Below are 18501 nucleotides of genomic sequence, written 5' to 3' on the forward strand. Positions count from 1 at the left end.
ACAGGTATTTGTGCTGTGCCATGGGCTTCTCCAGCTCTCCCAGCTTCTCTACAGTGCCAACTTCAAGAGCAGCCTCACCACCATTGAGAAGCGCTTTGGGCTCTCCAGTCTCTCTTCAGGTTTCATCTCCAGCTTACATGAGGTAACTGGGTGAGAAGCTTGTGTGGGGGCCTGGAGCGGTTGCCAGAACATGGTGGGGAACTTCTCAGAATAGGGTCTCAAGGTTGTTCGTACCCAGTGCTTCCTTGGCCATGCTGGCATGTGCTGGATGAAGCAGCTGTTGCTGTATACTTGGACACCTTCAAATTTTTCTTCTGCTGTACCACATGCCAGGAATTTGAATGTAGAGTCATGTGGCTAGGATGTGGCCTTGGAGGGCAGCAGCAGAAAGCAGGTTGCTTCAGAGGAGACTACTCCACCCTGGGATGCCATACATCTCCAGCAGACACATGACTGGGAGACAAAACATGTAATGTGATTCTTCTCCAATGACTGATCTAGTGGAAGAGGTCCCTGCCTATGGCAGGGGGGGTTGGAACTAGATGATCTTTAAGGTCCTTTCCAACCCAAACCATTCTGTGATTCTATGATCACAGTTCTTACAGCTTTTGTGAAGAGCAGCATTTTATTATGAGTGGTACCTACGTAACTATGGCTCTGTGAGCAATTTCCAGTGAAAGTGTCTCTTTCCATAGGTTTCTAATTGGCTTTATGAATGACCCTGGCCTGAGTCATTCAAAGCTTTCTCTAGAAGGAAACCCTGCCTGGCAGTCTCTCCAAGATCTAGCCCTTTTCTCCAGTGCTCCCAGCTCCTGATGGCCCTGTGGCAAAGGACTGACTTTCAGTGGCATATTGCTGAACTGGTTGAGGATTTTTTCTCACACACTTTCTAAACACTTACTCCTCTGGAATAAGTTTTCTAGTTCACATTGTCATGAATTGTCTCCTTTCTGGTAGCTCTTCAAGGCCAACTAGGAAAAGACCTGCTGGCAGAGACTTTCTTTTGACAGCACAGGCAAAGAAGTGCTTGGTGGCAGCCCACCTTGCATACAGCTGGTCTTCTGCCATGGGACCATCTACCAAGAGTCTGGGCACTAAGAATCCTCCCTGGTCCTTGGGGAAGTAGATGCCCGGGCGTTACCTCAGCCAGCACCTACATCTGGGGTTAAAAAGACTGGTTCAAAGCCTATTGGGACCAGTGAAGGACTTCCCACCGATTGTGACTAGGTCCGAGCCATGCAAACAAAGAGACCCAGTATGGACAGCTGTAACATTGGTAATGAGGAACTGGCATAATTAAGCCTGGCAGAGTATCTCAAAGCTGTAACCCATGTGCTCCTTATCCACTAGAGAACTTACTTCTACTTAGGAGAATTAATGCCTGGAGAAGTAATACCAAAGCAAGCACCATGTAGAGCAGTCTGTTACTGCAAGAATATGAAGGGCAAAGGATTGGAACAGGACATATGCCGTGCCGTTAAAGAACAACAGCTTGCAGACTACATATACATCTTTATTTCTCTGCTTTATGAGAGAAATTTCTGTGCTTTACTCCAGCTGTGTGTGAGCTGCCCTACCTGTCCAGGACGACAATCTTTTTGCATTGATAGCTGCAGCAATTCCAAGGACAAAAAACACAGAGAGACAAACAAGGGAGCCCATGTAAACATAAATAAAAAGTATTCTTAGCCATACATACAAGTTAAAATAATGTTTAGCTTATCCCAAGCTGACAAAGCCCATGTAATGGTAATTTTATGGTGTTCGCCCACTTGCCTGCATAAGCTGCATGTTTTCCTATCTTTTTAGATGACCAGATCTGCAGTTGCAAGTGTCCAGAGTCACAAACATTTGCAATGAGCTGGACTTTGTAGCTGCGCTTGTTTCTGTTTAGACTCATGGGAATGGAGGCAATACACTTCATTCCTTGCTGTGTTCTGGGGAATTATTAGTTTATCTACCCCCCCATCCTGTGGGGCGAGGTGTAGGTGTCAGTGCTGAAAAAAGCCCCAGCCAGATCACAGAGAGGCTGTGAAGTCGTCCATGACAACAAGGGATGCACACAGGTGACAGAAGCCAAGGAGTTGGCCCGCTGACTTTCGATGAGAAGGGAGCACTGACTTGCTGGCAATATGCAGGATGAAGGGCTGTCCCGTTCCTGCTCTTGTGGGTGTCACCTGATAAGAGGGCTCTCCACCCAGCCAGACACAGTCATGGGGGACCAGTTATAAGGTCCTGAGTTCCTCTGTGACACCTTCTAATGTTCTTCCCATTTTACTGTGTCCTTTCCAGATCGGCAACGTGGTCCTTATCATCTTTGTCAGCTACTTTGGCAGCCGCGTTCATCGCCCACGGGTGATCGGTATTGGGGGGCTGCTGCTGGCGTTGGGAGCGTTCCTGGTTACCCTGCCCCACTTCCTATCAGACCCCTATGAATACACCATGCTTAGTGCTGGTAAGTGCTTCCACCCTTACTGCCATGAGCTGTCCCAGCTCACCTCCATCTCCAGTTGCTCTGGGCTGGGTTACACGAGCCTACCCAAAAAGAGTTATTGTATTCAGCACACACAATTTAAACACCGGTTCTAGAAGGAAAGACTTAAGGCAGAGATTTGCTATTTTAAGGCTGACTTCAGTATAGCTTTGCAACCCCTTCTGAATGCAATAATTACATGTGGGATCCCTTCTGGCTCTTCCACGCGTGTCATTCCAGCTGTAGTTTCAGGTGCCAAGTGCTGTGGTCATGGTGAAGGACCCAAATTCCCCATAGATGCTCCTGAAGGCCTCCAGAGGGAGCAGTCTGTGCTTCAAGCTCAGCAGGCAGGATCACCTCCAGGCGGCCAAGACACCTCTCCCTCCCATCAGTGCCTAAGGAGCTTGCTGTAGGGCTGAGACCCCTGAGAGAGACTTCATCCCATGAAGACATGCCAACCCAGGAATATTTGTAAGGAGGCTCCACACTCAGTGAGAGAGCATATCCTTCAATGTGGATACTATAAAATATGCTTGAAAACTAATTGTTTAACTAGCTTAATATGTTACTTTAAATATGCTTCTCTCCTAGCTGTGCCCATCCATCTCTTTTCAGGTCTCTAAGCACACCGTGGCCCTGCTTTCTGCACGGGTGGTGTGTGACCCTCCAACCTGCTCCTGAGCATCCTGGAAATAGGTTTGCTTTCTGTGGCTCCCGAAGAGCCCCAGGTGCAGCTCTAAAGCTGCATCTCTGCCCTAGGCAGATGGCAGCACTGTTAGTAATGATGGCATGTCATTTAGCTATCCAAACAGCCAGCCAAGGAGAGTGTGAAACCAACTGTGAGCAGAGCATGCTGCTGATGGAGCAGCAGGCTGAGGGCAGAAGCCCTGGGATGCAGGAGATGCTGGTTCTGCTGATGACACCCGTGGACAAATCACTTCACTTCTGGCTTTTTTGGGGCACTGGTGCATTTCCTGAGGAGGCTCAAAGGCTCTACCTTGCTACTGAGGCTTTGTGCTTTTCTGAACACTGAGCTGGATTCACACCAGAATAGTTCTCAGTCTTGTTTGGGTGGCACTTGTCTGCTCAAGTGCCATGTGCTCTGAGGGCAAAGCAGTTCATCTGACTGATAAGAAGGCTTGAAAATGCACTCTCAATGTGTGTGTATGCCTTGTTGTACCAGCTAGGCTTTGACCACCTTCTCCTCTCATCTGGTTTTTGTGCGTGACAAGACCTTGGTCTTGGTGGTCTCCCTGCAGGCAGCTGAGAGCTGCGGCAGTGCAAGGGAGAAAAGCAAATGCTTCTGCTGCAGCCTGGCTTCCCTGTGGCCCTGCTGAGAGCCCAGGCTGAACGCAAATGCAGCTGATGTTTCACTTATAGCCCAAAGTACTTTGGAAAGGAAAGGAACATTATCTTTACTGGAGTCACAGAGGTATTGCAGCATGAGAAGTGTGGTTGTCTCCCTGCTGCTGAGCACTATGTGGGTGACAGAGCAGAGTTAAGACCTCCTGTCCCCAGGGCCTGTTCTACTCTAGCCAGTAAGCCTTATGATCCATACTAAGAAGGGCTACTAGTTTAATTGGGTAGGCTTTGGGAACAAGCTATTGTGTACAACGACAGCTCCAGTTTCCATGCAGAATGCAATACACAGAAGACCCTGCATCATGTGCCACAAGGCTGCCTTTGGTCTTCCCAAAGTGACTTCAGTCCCTAAATCCTTGGGATGGCAACGAGCCTTAGCCTCCTTGGGGATTACCACCTCTGAAAACCCTTAGTCACCTCAGCTCTGTGCCAAGTTGCTCACCCCGTGCCTGTGCTACTGAGGGGATGGCAGCAGTTGCAGCAGTGCCAGCCAGGGAAAGCCTTCTACTTCTAGTTAGCGGATGCTGTCTCCTGGAAAGGCTTTGAGCTCCATGCATTTCATGTTAGCCTGATCCTCTGGGCTAGGGAGCTGCTTGGTGGTGGCCTTGGGCAAGTTGCTCCCTTTAGTTAGATCCTGGTTTTGCAAACACCAGACTGGGAGCAAAGCGCAGTGAGGACAGAGCTGCTTGCAGGTGCTTGACAATCTCTGCTCCCACCAAAGGGTTAGAGATCCTCTGGTTTTGCTCTCCCACACCAGCTCTGGGAAATCTGGCACCACCACAGCTGATCCACAAGCCCAGATCCCATGAAACATTATTAAAAATGACAGCCCGGCATGCGGCTGAGAGTGCACCAGTGCTCACGCAGAAATGTGAAGACCAGCTCTCTGCTGGCTCACAGCTGCCTCCCTGCTATGCAGCATCGAATGTCTCTGTTTTTCGAGTTGGCCAGTTTGGAGAGTGGATCAGACATCAGATGCCAAGTTTTCTGACATTCATGCGTCAGGCTATGAACTGGCCAGGGTTTGGGATAGGGGCTGCTCTTACTGTCAAAGGAAACAAGTCGAAGGAGCAGGTATCATCCCACTCTCTGCCCAGAGCCATACGTGTCTTGGCCCAGTATTTACAGCCCATGAAGATACTCCAGTCCTGGTTGGAGTTTGCATGGCATTCTTGAGCAGGGTGAAGACCTCCCCATGTCCAGACAGTATGAACAAGTAAGGTCCTTGCTTTGGAAGGAGGTGGGCTTCTCCTGAGTGATGAGGGCAATGGAGATACAGGGGCAGGGTGTCCTGCTCAGGGCAGCCAGGTCACCCCAGGGAGCATCACTCCCTGTTCCTGCCTGAGTACCACTGGGGAGCAAAGACCAGTGGCGTCAAAAATCCAGCCATGGATTAGGTTTGCCCTCATTAAACGAAGAGCAGCCTCGCTCCACGGCATGCAATCTGGCATGAGAGGCTTCTGTGGCTCCCGCTTTTGCTGCAGTAGAAGTCTGTGTTAGAAAAGAAGGCTCCTTCTGTCTGGCAATGTAGACCCTTTAGGCAACGTGGCTTCGAATGGGCTTACACAAGGATTTTTTGTGGTGACATAGGTGCTGCTGCACTATGCCACTGAACACCCCTAATCACCTGACAAATATTTGGTTTTGTTTTGTGTCTGTTTGCTCAGAACTGTAGAAAATCCATGCTTACTACATTAAGGAGCAAGATGTGATAGGAATGTTGAACCAATTACAAGTAATACTAAAAAAAAAAAGAAAAGAAAAAAAAAGCCTGAGTGGGAAGAGCTAACATCAGAATACCAGGGATTACTCTCTTGCTCTGCAACACCTTCATTTTGCCAGAAAAACAGGCTTTTCCATCTGTGAATATTTAGGCTTTTCCACTGGCTTTGACACTGTCTGTCCAAAGGCTTTTGTCTGTTCACTGGATCCAGCATTTCTGCAACGTTGATAGAGAGCTTTTTATCTTCTGCTGACAGCTCGAATGCAGCTCACTGGAGTTGGACTGCAGGGCTGACCTTTTCCATCCGCGCTCGCAGCCTACAGGAGAAATTAATTCTCTAGTCAGCTTTAAAAAGTTTGATAAAAAAATCACAGTATAAAACCCCAAGATGGGAAAGGTGATGAGAAGACCTGCTAAATAAAATGAGCAATCCATCCAAAATTCAATAGTGTGTGCTTACTTGGCAAATTTGGGAGATTCATGGTATGTAGGGATTTAGTGTGGGAGGAGGCAGGGGACATGCCCAGCGTTGTAATGCTCATTCTTCTCCCTTTCAGGTAACAAAAGCCAGGTCCAGGCTGAACTCTGCTATGCAGAGAATAAGTTTGTGTGCCCGAACGCCACCCAGGATCCCCAGAAGGAGGCCAGCAGTATATGGGCAATGATGGTCATTGCCCAGCTGCTGGCTGGAATCGGGACAGTTCCCATCCAGCCCTTTGGGATATCCTATGTAGACGACTTCGCAGAAGCAAACAATTCCCCACTCTACGTAGGTAAGCATGACCATTGCTGTATATCATTCTGTTCCGTCCAGGCCATAGAGTTGAGATGTACAGGTGCTCATCTGGAGAGGAACCTGTGGGCATGGGTTGAGCAGCCAGTGGGATGCAGATGAGATCCTCCCCCATTAAAAGGCTGGGCTGTCTCTCCCCTTGATAGCCAGCTGTTCTCTGTAGGGTTATATTTATGGTGTGGATGTTAGGAAGCCAAAGAATCAGGGCAAGGAGATGAGATGAATGAGCTGGGGCTTCTCCCTTGCATCTGTGAGAACTTATGCCATCCATGGGTGGAAAAAGTAGTGAGGAAACCTTACTACTCACATCAGAGTCATTTAGGAGTTGAAAGCAGACATTCCAAAATAAGGTAAGCACTAAAGGAGAAGGAAAGCCTTTGGAATTAGACTCCCAAGGACAGGCTTTGGAAAAGCAATGGAGTGCTTGGCAGGGTCTCCAGACCCACCCAGGCATGCTTTGCTCCAGGGTCCTGCTGGAAAGGGTTGTTACATCACCTAAGAGCTCTGCAGAAAGTCTCCCCTGCAGGTAGTACTCACTCCTCTCAACTCAATTATAGTAGCCTGGGCTGGCAAAAGGAGGGACATCATCCTCGTCTTCCCCTGTGGCGAGGGGTCACTGCTCCCAGGACTTCTGAGTGCCCTTTGGATTCACAAAGCTAAAGATGAAGGCAAACGGGACTGGCTTGTTCTGGATAATATAGGCGGTCACTTAGGGCCATGGGAATGTCTGTGTTGGTGGGGTACGGCTACTGTGAGTCTGGATTGTCTCAGTACAACACAAATACCATTGCCCTTTGAGTATTGTTTTATTTTAGGTCCCAGCATCTTCCTATGAAAGGGAATATTATTGTCTATGTATGAGGTTAAATACTTCTCTAAAGACTTCCTTCAATACTTAGGTTTATGTTGCAGAAACAAAAGCACTGCCTTGCCTAACTGGGGAAAAAAAAAAAAAAAAGCTTTTAAAATAGGCACACAGCTGAGGCATAGCAGTAGGATCAGGCGCTTTCATACCCAATATGTTCAAAGGCTCCAGACCAGCAAAATGGTTAATGCAGTTCAAGCAAACTGTCTCCTTTTGAACATCTTAAGAAGGTTTGCAAAAAGTTTCTTTCATGGATGAAACTTGAATCCTTTCATTCCGAAGAAGTCAAAAGGAAACATTTTGACCTTATGGGATAGGTCCAAGTTACTCATTTTTTGAAGAGGATAGTTCAGCCGAACCAAGGGTGATTTGCTGGTCTTTTTGCTCTCAGCATCTTTCACCTTCCCTGAAGTTTGCACCAAATCTTTTCGCTTGGATCTAAGGACTAAGATGGCTTTGTTTCCTTGGCCTCCCGTAAGAGATTAAGATCTCCGTCACCTGCAGGAGCCCAGGATCCCACTGTTCTGCTGCTCTCCGGGGTTCCCCCCTTTGTCACAGTGAATCGTGAGTATTCATGGTGTAGCCGACATCTTTTAGCGTGTCAGCAAAGCCTTGATTGCAGCAGAGCAGAGGGACTTTTTCTGCAGGCAGCTGCTTGCCCTCCTCCTAATCCTGTTAGATAAACACCATGTCCAGTACCTGAGCAAAGGGATCTTATCATCTGCTGCTTGATAAAAGATCTCTGCATGTTGTAACACCATACCTGCCTCACGTGGGAGGATAAAAGCCGTATCTGCATTGAAGCTACTGTTCCCTGCTTACATTGGCTCTCTCTGCTCCCTTTTTTCAGCCATCCTCTTTGCTATTGCCGTGTTTGGCCCTGCTTTTGGATACTTGCTGGGATCCGTGGTGCTGCGGCTCTTTGTGGATATTGGAAGAGTTGACGTTGGTGAGTAGCGATGGTCCTAAAAGCCTTCTGTGAGTCAGAAGGACACTCTGAGATGAGTGGTGGCAGAAGCCACCAGTCCTGTGACTCACAAAACCCACTCCCCTGGAAAGATCTGATCTGGAATAGCACCTCAGCACACTTCTTCATCTCCCCATGAGGAAGACAACAGATGGCAACCATTGCCCTATGGGTGCATGGGCAGGCTTGAGTCTACTCGTCCTCCTCCCCACCGCCCTTCACCAGCATCTGCAGAGAGAGGGACCAAGCCAATGCCAACACAGGGCTTATTTTCTTTATCTACAGTGCGTGCTTATTTCTGGTAACTTAATCACTAAAGAATTCTCCTCAGCTCCATCAGTAATGTGGCTTTTCCTGTGTTTCCTTAGAGAGATCAGAGCTCGCCTGACATTTTTGTCCAGTGCCTGATAAGAGTAATAAATGAACCTCAGGCAGGAAACAGCAAAAAGCCTTGGCTCGCTCCCTGTGGCGGCAGACGGATTTAGCAGGCTCTGCCTGGTCGCTCCTTGATGACGTCCAAGCTCCAGAGTGGAGTGGTCCTGTTTGGGGAAGCAGGGCAATTGTTTCAGTGGGGTGTGGGCTCCTCTCCTGCCGCACCCTGGCACGGAGGTCCCACCCGGAGGCTGCTGCTTGTTCCTTTCCCAGCCGCAACATCCTGGTGATGGGGACATGCGGTCCCCATGCCAAGCCAAGCAATCTGTCAACCTCTCGTGAGCATCGCTTGGCCCAGCCGAGGGTGTCTGCACTGGAGACGAAGCGGATCTCACCTTCTCCTCCTTTTTCCGGAGAAGGCGCCCAGAGTTTCATCCACTCGGAAACCAGGCTCATTAACAGCACTCTTCTGCTGGCATGGGTCCTTCCCTTGGTCTCTGCAAGCAGAGAGTGACCAAGCCTGGAACAATGAGAGAACAATTTTTTCCAGGAAAGCGGCTGTGCCCTTTCCCAGTCCCTGTCTCAGCTCAGCATCCCTGACAGGTAGTGCAGTCCAAACCCACCGTACACCCCACGCAGAGGAGGATGGAGTCAGGCCTCTGTAATCACTGCCTTGCTGGCTGGCTCGGCAGGGAAGAGTTGAACCTATGCCATCAACATACTTTGGTGCTGACTAAATCCATTCCATCATTTGGGAGGCTCAGTGCAGTTTGGATGGGGAGTGGCGGTGCAGGATTCTGGCCGGGGAAGGAAGGTCAAACATGACCAGGGCTGGTCTTGCTACCAACGCTGGTGGGAGCTGCCACCTCCATCTATTTGCTGTTCCACACCAGTGGAGAGACCCTTGGACTGTGCCCACATGGAGCCTTCTTGCTCCACCGGTTCAGATTTTTCATGGATATTCGCACCTTACACCCTAGACAGGTGCAGAGCTCTTATGATGGGTCCTTGTGCCTTGCAGCTACAGTGGCCCTGACACCGAGGGACCAGCAGTGGATTGGAGCCTGGTGGCTGGGACTGCTGATCTCCTCAGGCTGCTTGGTGCTCACGTCCATTCCTTATTTCTTTTTTCCTCGGTACCTGCTGAAAGGAGAGGTGAGACCTCATCTCCAGAGGGCCAGAACATCTTGGTGACAGGGCTGCGCTCGGGGAGGGAATACCTGTCCCTGGAGGAGAAGGGTGGGAGGGAGGAAGGGAGCACAGCAACCTCTCTCAGATGTGGTTACAACTTACAAGTGAAAAGTCTTCCAAACAAGCTCGTGAAGGACCAGGACCTTCCCTTCCTCACCATTAGCTGGAAAGCCGGAACCACCACAGCTCAGCAGACCAAAATCAGACCTCATGCCCTTCCCACTAGCTGCATCGACAGCATCTGTTGGGAAGGTTCTGGGCCTTCCCTGGGGCAGGGTGATGGCTGAGTGGCTTCTTGGGGTTCCTGCACACAGTCCTCCTTGGTAGGGGTCTGTCATGGCGTCTCAGCCCTTCCTGGGGTGTCTGACCTGGTTCTGCTGGTGATGGCTGTATCTTAACTCCCCACTGCAAAGTCATGCTCTCCTGATGCCAGCAGCATCATCATCAGTGATAGCCCCTGCTCAGAGCAGGGCATCCTCAAGTGTGGCATACACAGGAGCAGCACTGGGATAAAGCTGGGCAGCGGGGTTTGATAAATGGGCTTTTCCTTTTGGGAAAAAATTGTAGAAAAGAGACAAGTTTCCCATTAAAACAAACGTTAAAAGATGAAAAACTACCAAAACGTTTCATTTCAGTGTTTTCAAAGCCAAGCCCCACTGGTTTAGTTTCAAAAGTAGTTTTGTTTTGTTTTGAAATTGTTTAATCATTGATTCTTTAAAGGTCAAAAGCAAACCCAAAATATTTCATTATTATAGCTAGACTACTCACCAGACTTGAGCTGACCTATGCCCCACTTTCATTTTCAGACTTTTTTAGAATTAAAAGAGTATCTTGTCAGAGTTGAGGAGAGGAAAGCTTGCCAAGCTCTTAAAACCTCTAAGAGCAGGACAAACTTTTGTCTTGCAGCTCTGCTCAAGGGCTGCCATGATTTTTGAGATAATTCACCCCTGAGCTGTAACGAGCAGAAAAACCATCAGGCTTGGCAGGGTGTCAAAGGCATCTGGGACAGACCCTGCTCCTCCTGAGCCTTGTGGGGAGCTGGGACGGTGCCAGCCACACATGGGTACTCCCCTCTCACCACAGGCTGCTCTTCTCTCCCTCCCCAGGACCTGAACGCAGAGGCTGGCATGCTCAGGAAGATGGAGAAGGGGGTGGCTGAAGAAACCTCCCTGCTGGAGTTTATAAAAAGTAAAGGGTTGGCACTTAAAGGCGAGGGTGACCGGGGGCACAAGGCCATACTGGGTGGGTGGAGACCACCATGCCAGCGTTTTCAAGCTGAGGGTGCTTGTTGGGAGCCTTTGAGTCAGTCCACCACCTTGCATGGAGCTACCAGGGGCAGCTCAAGCACCTCAAGCTCAGCCCTTCCCTAAGGACCACAGAAAAATGGACACAGCCTCCCTCTTGCTGTAAGACAGCACTGTTGAGGTCTGTGGAGCCTGAATCATCTCTGAAATTTCGTTTGAGGATCTTAAATGGCACAAGCACACTGGAAAACGCTAGCTGGGTGGTTTAACCTGTGGCTCCAGGAGAGGGCATAGGGCTGCTGGTGCCACCATAGAACTGCAGCTTACACTGGTTTGTTTATGTGTAGCTGAAACAGGCTTCAGTAGGGATGTCACTGATGAGAGAGACCAGTTTAATGACTTTTTTTAGCTCCATGGTGGCTTCTTTCCGGCTAAAGCCCCTCCCTCCTTCCCTCTCCATCCACTGCCGTCATGTCCTGGAGCTGTGTACTCCCTCTTCTCTATCTCATTGGGTTTGATGAACAATGCCAGGTCTCCATGGCACATTCTGCTAGAAGGGGAAAGCTAGTTAGGGACTAAATAAACAGAGCTGCTCCTGAGGAGCCTGGAGTCAGCCTGCCTTTGCTGAAAGGGCAGGGGCAGATGATGTCCCACCAGGAAAATACACTGTGTTCATCAGCTGCAGGAGCCAGACCCTGCCTGTGCACAGATGGTGGGGCTCTGCCAAAACCCATGTGGCTTTGTCTGTTTGCACTGCCCAAGGGTATGGGCCCTGCTCCAGAAAAACAAGTGCACCACGGCTGCTAAGTGCTCCGGAGGCTTGTGAGTTTGCAAAGCATGGGAGGGAGGGTAGTGGGAAGACCTGGCCTTCCACTTTGCTTCTCAGGGCACTTTAGCCATGGTCCTGCCAGCTGCCAGGCCAAGTTAGGGTGTCTCCACTTCCATTTTCCCATGGCCTTAGCCATCCCTTGTATTAACTCACTGGGAACAGTCTATGGGTGGGGTTTTTTCCCGCAGTACGAATTGCTGATGTGAGGGTCACGTGGCTAAAATACATTTTTCCTGCTGTTTCCCTGTAGGATTCCCAAAGATCTTCCTCAGGCTGCTCCTCAATCCCCTCTTCATCCTCCTGGTGCTGGCTCAGTGCAGCTTCTCCTCAGTCATTGCGGGTCTGGCCACCTTCCTCAACAAGTTCCTGGAGAAGCAGTACGGTGCCTCCTCCTCATATGCCAACTTTCTCATAGGTGAGCACAGCCGGGCAGTGGCAGCCATAGGGTGAAAAAATATACGTCAGCAGGGAGCCACCTCTCCATATTCCCCAGGTTTTTTAAATCCTGTGGGAGGAAGCCATTGGAAACTCATTTTCAGATGAGACCTAGGTATCACCTCAAGATGGTTGATGGCTCTCCTGACCTGAGATGCCTGCAGAAGGCCCAGGCTGTCTTGCAGCCTCTCAAAGGCTGTCTACATTTATTTGCTCGCTCTTGCGAGCCAGCAATCGCTTTCGTTGAAAACGTGCAGCCCCACCACATGGGAGAAGCAGGTCTGGGTCACTCAGATGCTTAAAGTTGTCAAGAGCAAGTGATTATGTGCCAAGCTTGATCTTGCACCTCTAAGCCAGATTCCTGAAGCTCAGGTTTCTCCTAGGTGCCAGCTGCCTTGGGTTTTGGTCTGCCTTGGAGACTGGTGGGGTCTGTGGGTTCTCCCAACCACCGTGTCCACAAAGCTACTACCTCCATCCCCTGCCCACAGAGAGGTGCTTGGCAGACAGGACCCCCAGCTAATGCCTTCATTCCGCTGCAGGGGCTGTGAACCTGCCAGCAGCAGCACTTGGGATGCTTTTAGGAGGAATCATCATGAAACGCTTTGCCTTCTCCCTCCGGGCCATCCCCCGGTTTGCTGTGGTGGTGCTTGTTTTTTCCATCCTCATCTGCCTGCCTATTTTCTTCATGGGCTGCTCCACAGGACGCATCGATGGGATCTACCCCCCCAGGTAACACAGGTGCCTGCATTGTTTCCAGCTCCTTGTTCCTCCAGCTCTTGACCTGATTATCCATGGGGTGGGATACATACAGGTGGAGGGGAAAAGGCAGCAGACATCACCACGCTACTGCTTGCTCCTTGATCCCACTGTCTGGAGGAGATCTAAGTGATCTACAGCACAGAAAGCTTGGGAGAGCATTTGTTACTAATTTTCTGTACCAAACAAGCAGGGTGTATTTTTCACTCTGGATTTCTAGGGAGAAATTGTTAGTATTAGTGCCCACGTCCACATCAGCTTCACATATGGGCATCTCGCACGGTCCCTTTTTTCCAGCTGAACATCACCTTTCTCCTCACCTGAGTGGAAACTTTTGGCTTTTACCATGTCTTTTGAACATAAAAATGACATTTAGACTCCACCCCAGGCTTGCTGTCAAGGGCATCATGCTCATTTCCCAATGCACTGCCAGCAAGGGGCTTCCGTATAGACATTTTTCTTCTCCAGCAATAAGTCTCCTGTCCCAAGGGTACAATGGAGAGATGAGGGACAGAGCAGTCCATGGCCTTCTCCCACGTGAAAACCACTTAAATAACCACGGTGAAGGAAAGCAACAGCAGTCTGCAAAGTCATGTGTAGGTGACGTGTTTACATTTTGCTCTGAGAGCTGCACAGCATGCACCATGAATTCAGGAGCACATGGAAATCCACTGAGGCACTGGCGCTTCAAGCCTTCTGTGTGAGAGCAAGGCTTCAAATGTGAGGAGATCAGTCAGCTCAAGATCAGGTGCTGCAAGTGCTAAATTTTGTGATGCACCTTGGCCTCACAGCGTTCACCTCTTGTTGCCAGTGTCAGGTTGACTGACTGTCTTGGCTACTCGGGGATGCACCAGTCTTGAAAGGCTTTGCTGATGTAACTAGGAGCTGCTGGAGGGTCTTGCATGGAAAAGGAGACTGTTGCCTTATATTATTTTGGAACCCTCACCCCACACAATGGCAGCAGTGCATAAATGCCTTTTGCCTGTATCCCCAAGTAGCTGTGGGCTACGTGGATGAGTGAGCATGAGCTCTGCCACATCCCACCATGCCTAAGGGCAGGTCCCTGGTGCTGTGTTCCCATAGGGGATGGAGCAGTCCCATCCCACCATGACCAAGGGCAGGTCTTCAGTGCCATCTTCCCGTAAGAGACGGACTGTGCCGCTCCAGCAGATGAGCTCCCTTAGGTAGTAAGGCAAGACAGGACAGATAATTCAGTTTGTCCTCTTGACTTTCACGCTGTCATCAGGCTTGTTTGGAAATGAGCCCACTTCCAGTTTCTAGCTGAATGGTGTTTCCAGCTGGGGCTGTTCACACATCTGTTTGTGCAGTTTTGGATGGAGCCCAGATATATTTCTCCAGGCATTTGGCTGATCAGTTTTCAGCAGGGGAGTGGGGCGGGGGGTGGGGGCAGTAAGTGTGTGAGTACTTGTTTGCAGACATAACATAATTACTGCTAAGTTCACTGTACACTTGCAGAGGTACCTGCAGGGAATTAGGGTCTGGCACAAGGCCAGCCTGCTGCTGGCCGTGTCCCAGTGCAAACAGGAATGGGGAAACTGGCTAACTAGTAGAAGGGATTTTTCTTTCTCCTGTCCTACTTTTTAATGTTTTTAAATTTTTTTTCTCCTCCTTTTTGGCAGTACATTGAGTTCCCAGCAGCAGGTTAAGACGCCGAGCGGGTGCCACTGCTCTGAGCACATCTTTCACCCAGTGTGCGGAGAAAACAATGTGGAGTACATCTCCCCTTGCTTCGCTGGCTGCATGAACAGCACCGCTAATTTTTCCACTCCCAAACAAGTGGTGAGTAAAACGAGCGGTTTGCAAAGCAGAGGGCACCTTGCTTGCTGGTAACGGTGGAGGTTCCAGCGATGCTGTAGGAACTTGACAAACGCAATAGCTTGGTAGAGCCTTTTTGATGTGGTAGGCAGGGGATGTCTACCATCTAGAGATGCTGAAGTCATCTTCTCTGGAAGGTGCGATGGAGAATTGCTGTAATGCCCTGGGAGTCTATTTGGAGAGATGGGGACAGAGGCACATCCCATTGCAGCATGCCATGGCTGTTCCTTAAAATCGGAGCTGATGCTCTTGTCAGTCTTCTGCAAAGTGATGTGGTCTGGTGCGTCGCTAAAAACCCTGCTCTTGGCTTTGGGAGTCTTATATTTGTTTTTTCCAAACATTTCAAACAGATCTACAAGAACTGTTCCCTGATCCCTGCTGGGAACGGGCTGTCCTATGCCAAGGCAGGCTCCTGTCCACTCAGCTGCTCCCACATGCTCCTTCCTGCCATATTCCTCATCTCCTTTGCTGCCCTGGTAGCCTGCCTGTCCCACAACCCCCTCTACATGATGGTTTTACGGTGAGCATCGGGCAGGGGTGTGTTGCAAGGCACTGGGGGAACCATGATGTGATCGGTTCCCCAAGCTGGGATCAATGGGACCTCTTAAACTTGCAACCAGGCTGAGACACTGGGCCAAATGCAGAGCTGCTGCAGCCGCTCTGACCTCCCGTGGCTTCTCCCCTGCAGGGTGGTGAACCAGGACGAGAAGTCATTTGCCATCGGAGTCCAGTTCTTACTAATGAGGCTGCTGGGTGAGTGTCCATCTCCTAATGAGGCTGGGGAAAGGCAGCAGGGTGCTGAGAGGCTTGCTTAAGCTCCAGGAGGTGTTGAATCTCCTTGGGGACAGCAGGCAAAGCATGCAGGCAGGGCAGGGCGGGCAGCCTGATTCCATCCTCTCTCCAAAGCATGGCTGCCAGCTCCGGCCATGTTCGGTGCCCTCATTGACTCCTCCTGCATCTACTGGCAGAAGCAGTGCACCCAGCGCCGGTTCTGCACCTACTACAACAACGACTTCCTCCGCAACAGGTACCCCTGCTGTGTGTCCACCCGTCCCCTTAAGTGGGGATGACCATGGGGATGGTCCACAGCTCAGCCTGGTGCTGGCTGGAGGTGCTACCTCCAGACGTGGCATCTCCCTGCTCTTCTCCCGACAGATACCTGGGGCTGCAGGTGGGCTACAAGGTGGTGGGCACCATCCTCCTTGCCCTCATCAGCTGGAAGGTGAAGAGGAGCAAGGAGTACAACGTGCAAGAGAAGGCAGCAGGGCTGGTGTAGCCCACCTGGGGACTGACTCAGCACCCCTCATTACTCACTGCCAGTACTTTGTCTTTTTTGGGTTTGTTTTTCATCCTAAGGGAGTGACTTCACCTTAGCAGCTCTGAGTTCCTCTCCTGCAGCTAACGGCACCACCATGCTCCTGGTGAGGATGGTCCCGGCAAAGGATGCTCCATACCAGCTTCATCCTGGGACCAGCTTCTCCCAGGCTCTCCAGCCGCACCTTGCCCATCACTTTGGGGAGGAAGCAGCCCCACCGCCAATGGGAACAGGAGGCAGAGGAGGGCTGGAATGCAGCCCCATCCCATATACCCAGAGAAGTGCCTGCTGTGGGCGATGTTCCCCGCTCCAGCGTGACGTTTCCAGCCGGGTAATGCCCCTCCTGGAGCAGGGGAGATGGCTGCCAACCCTGTGGGGCTGCCCTGTGTTCCCCCCCGCTGCCTGCACCCCCTCGCAGAGGTCAGCATGGACACCACACACATGTTGTGAAACGTTATTACTAGGGGTTTACTGCAGAACATCTGGGGGGGTTGTTTTTTGGGGGTTTGTTTTTTTTTTTTTAAATAAAGGTCACTTTTCCAATTGTGGTGCTTTGCTAGTCTCCCCCCCCACCCCCAAGCACCCCCAAGAGCTGTCCCCATCAGCAAGGCAAGGCAGTGGAGCCTGCAGGCAGGGTGTGGGGGGGGTGCGGGCATGGGGCTGGGGGTTGCAAGCAGGAGTAGGGAGTTACAGCCAGGGTGCAGGGCTCTGCAGGCATAGGGATGTGGGCAGGGTGTTGCAGGCAGGGTTCGTGTGGCTGCGAGTAGGTGACAGTGGGCTTTGGCATGGGGCTGCAGGCAGAGTATTGCAGGCAGCATGGAGGGGTCTGCAGGTAGGGTGCAGGGCAGTGCAGGCATGTGGCTGTGGACACAGGGCTTGAGACCAGAGCTCTAGACAGGGTGCAGGGGGCTGTGGGCACAATGCCAGGGGTTGCAGGCAGGGGGTTGTGGGCAGGGGGCTAGAGACAGGGTGCAGTGGGCCTCAGAAGTGTCTGTGGGCAGGGGCTGCAGGCAGAAGGCAGGGGGCTGCGGGCAGCAGGTTGCAGGCATGGTGTTGGAGGCAGAGGCGTGCCAGCATAGTACAGGTGGGTGCAGGCATGGGGCTGTGGGCAGTGGGTTGTAGGCAGGGTGCATGGGGTGCAGGCATGGCACAGGGCACTGCAGGCAGCATGTTACAGGTATGGGGCTGACACCATGGGGCTGCAGGCATGGGGGTGTTGGCAGTGGGTTGCAGGCAGGGTACAAAGAGCTGCAGGAACAGGGCTGCAGGCACTGAGCAGGGGGTTGCCATGAGGGTGCTGTGGACTGTAGGCAGGGAGCAGATGCTACAGGCAGGGAGCTGGAGACAGCATTCATGGGCTGCATGAATGGGTTTGTGGGTAGAGTGCTGCAGGCAGGATTTGGGGCACTGCAGGCAGGGTGCTGCAAGGATGAGGCTGATGACCTAGTGTTGCAGACCATGCAGGGGGCTGCATGCATGGGGCTGCAGGCAGAGGGCTTCAGCCATGTGGCTGTCGGCAGTGGGCTGCAGGCGGCAGGCAGGGGCAGGAGGCAAGGGGCTATGGAAACAGGGCTACAGGGGGCTGGCAGTGGGGACCCACAGGGCAGAGGTGCAACAGGTTGCACGCAGGCTGCAGAGAGCTGCAAGCAGGGGGCTGTGGGCAGGGAGCTGGCAGCAGCATTCACGGGGCTGCAGGCATAGGGCCTGCAGGAATGGCTGAGGGATCTGCAGGCAGGATGCTACAGGCATGGGGCTGATGGCAGGGTGATGCAGGTAGGGTAGAGTGGGCACAAGGATGCCGGCAGATGACTGCAGGCAGCGTGCAGGGGTGTGGAGGCAAGGGGCTGGCAGCAGGGGCTGCAGTTATGGGGCTGTGGGCAAAGGGCTTGGGCATGGAGGTCTAGGCAGAGTGCAGGCAGCTGTGGGCATAAGCAGCAGGCAGGGGGCTGAAGGCAGGGGGCTGGAGACAGAATTCAGAGGGCTACAGGAAGGGTCTATGGGCAGGGAGCTGCAGGCATGGGGCGTGGGCAGGGGCTGCAGGGAGGGTACAGGGGCTGTGGGCAGGATGCAAGGAGCTTTGGGCATGGAGTTGCAGTCAGGGTTCACGTGGCAGTAGGCAGGGTCTGTGGGTAGCAGCACGCAGGGAAGGGTCATGGGACTGCAGGCAGAGGGCCTGCAGGAACAGCCCAGGGGGCTGCAGGGAGGGTGCCAAGGCATGGGGCTGATGGCAAGGGGGTGCAGGCAGAGGACTGCAGGCAGCACACAGCACTACAGGTGGGGGCTGTAGGTAGGGTTGTGCAGGATGTATACCTGCCTGTGGCACCTCTGAAGGGAGCGCAG

General features: G+C 51.7%; 1 protein-coding gene across 1 annotated transcript in view; it reads left to right on the forward strand.

Moving 5' to 3' along the window:
- SLCO2A1 (solute carrier organic anion transporter family member 2A1) overlaps positions 1 to 16122 on the forward strand; it is a 28534-nt gene extending 12412 nt beyond the window's left edge. The window contains exons 2-14 of the mRNA XM_009956575.1: positions 5 to 142; positions 2293 to 2455; positions 6116 to 6331; positions 8067 to 8165; positions 9577 to 9710; positions 10853 to 10934; positions 12070 to 12234; positions 12794 to 12983; positions 14651 to 14810; positions 15197 to 15366; positions 15535 to 15599; positions 15753 to 15873; positions 16002 to 16122. Of these exons, the coding sequence (XP_009954877.1) occupies positions 5 to 142; positions 2293 to 2455; positions 6116 to 6331; positions 8067 to 8165; positions 9577 to 9710; positions 10853 to 10934; positions 12070 to 12234; positions 12794 to 12983; positions 14651 to 14810; positions 15197 to 15366; positions 15535 to 15599; positions 15753 to 15873; positions 16002 to 16122 (1824 nt within the window). The remainder of the gene's footprint in view (positions 1 to 4; positions 143 to 2292; positions 2456 to 6115; positions 6332 to 8066; positions 8166 to 9576; positions 9711 to 10852; positions 10935 to 12069; positions 12235 to 12793; positions 12984 to 14650; positions 14811 to 15196; positions 15367 to 15534; positions 15600 to 15752; positions 15874 to 16001) is intronic.
- Positions 16123 to 18501: the final 2379 nt, after the last annotated feature.

This window comes from Leptosomus discolor, chromosome 7 (assembly GCF_034619465.1).
Source record: "Leptosomus discolor isolate bLepDis1 chromosome 7, bLepDis1.hap2, whole genome shotgun sequence".
Taxonomy (NCBI): Eukaryota; Metazoa; Chordata; class Aves; order Leptosomiformes; family Leptosomidae; genus Leptosomus; species Leptosomus discolor.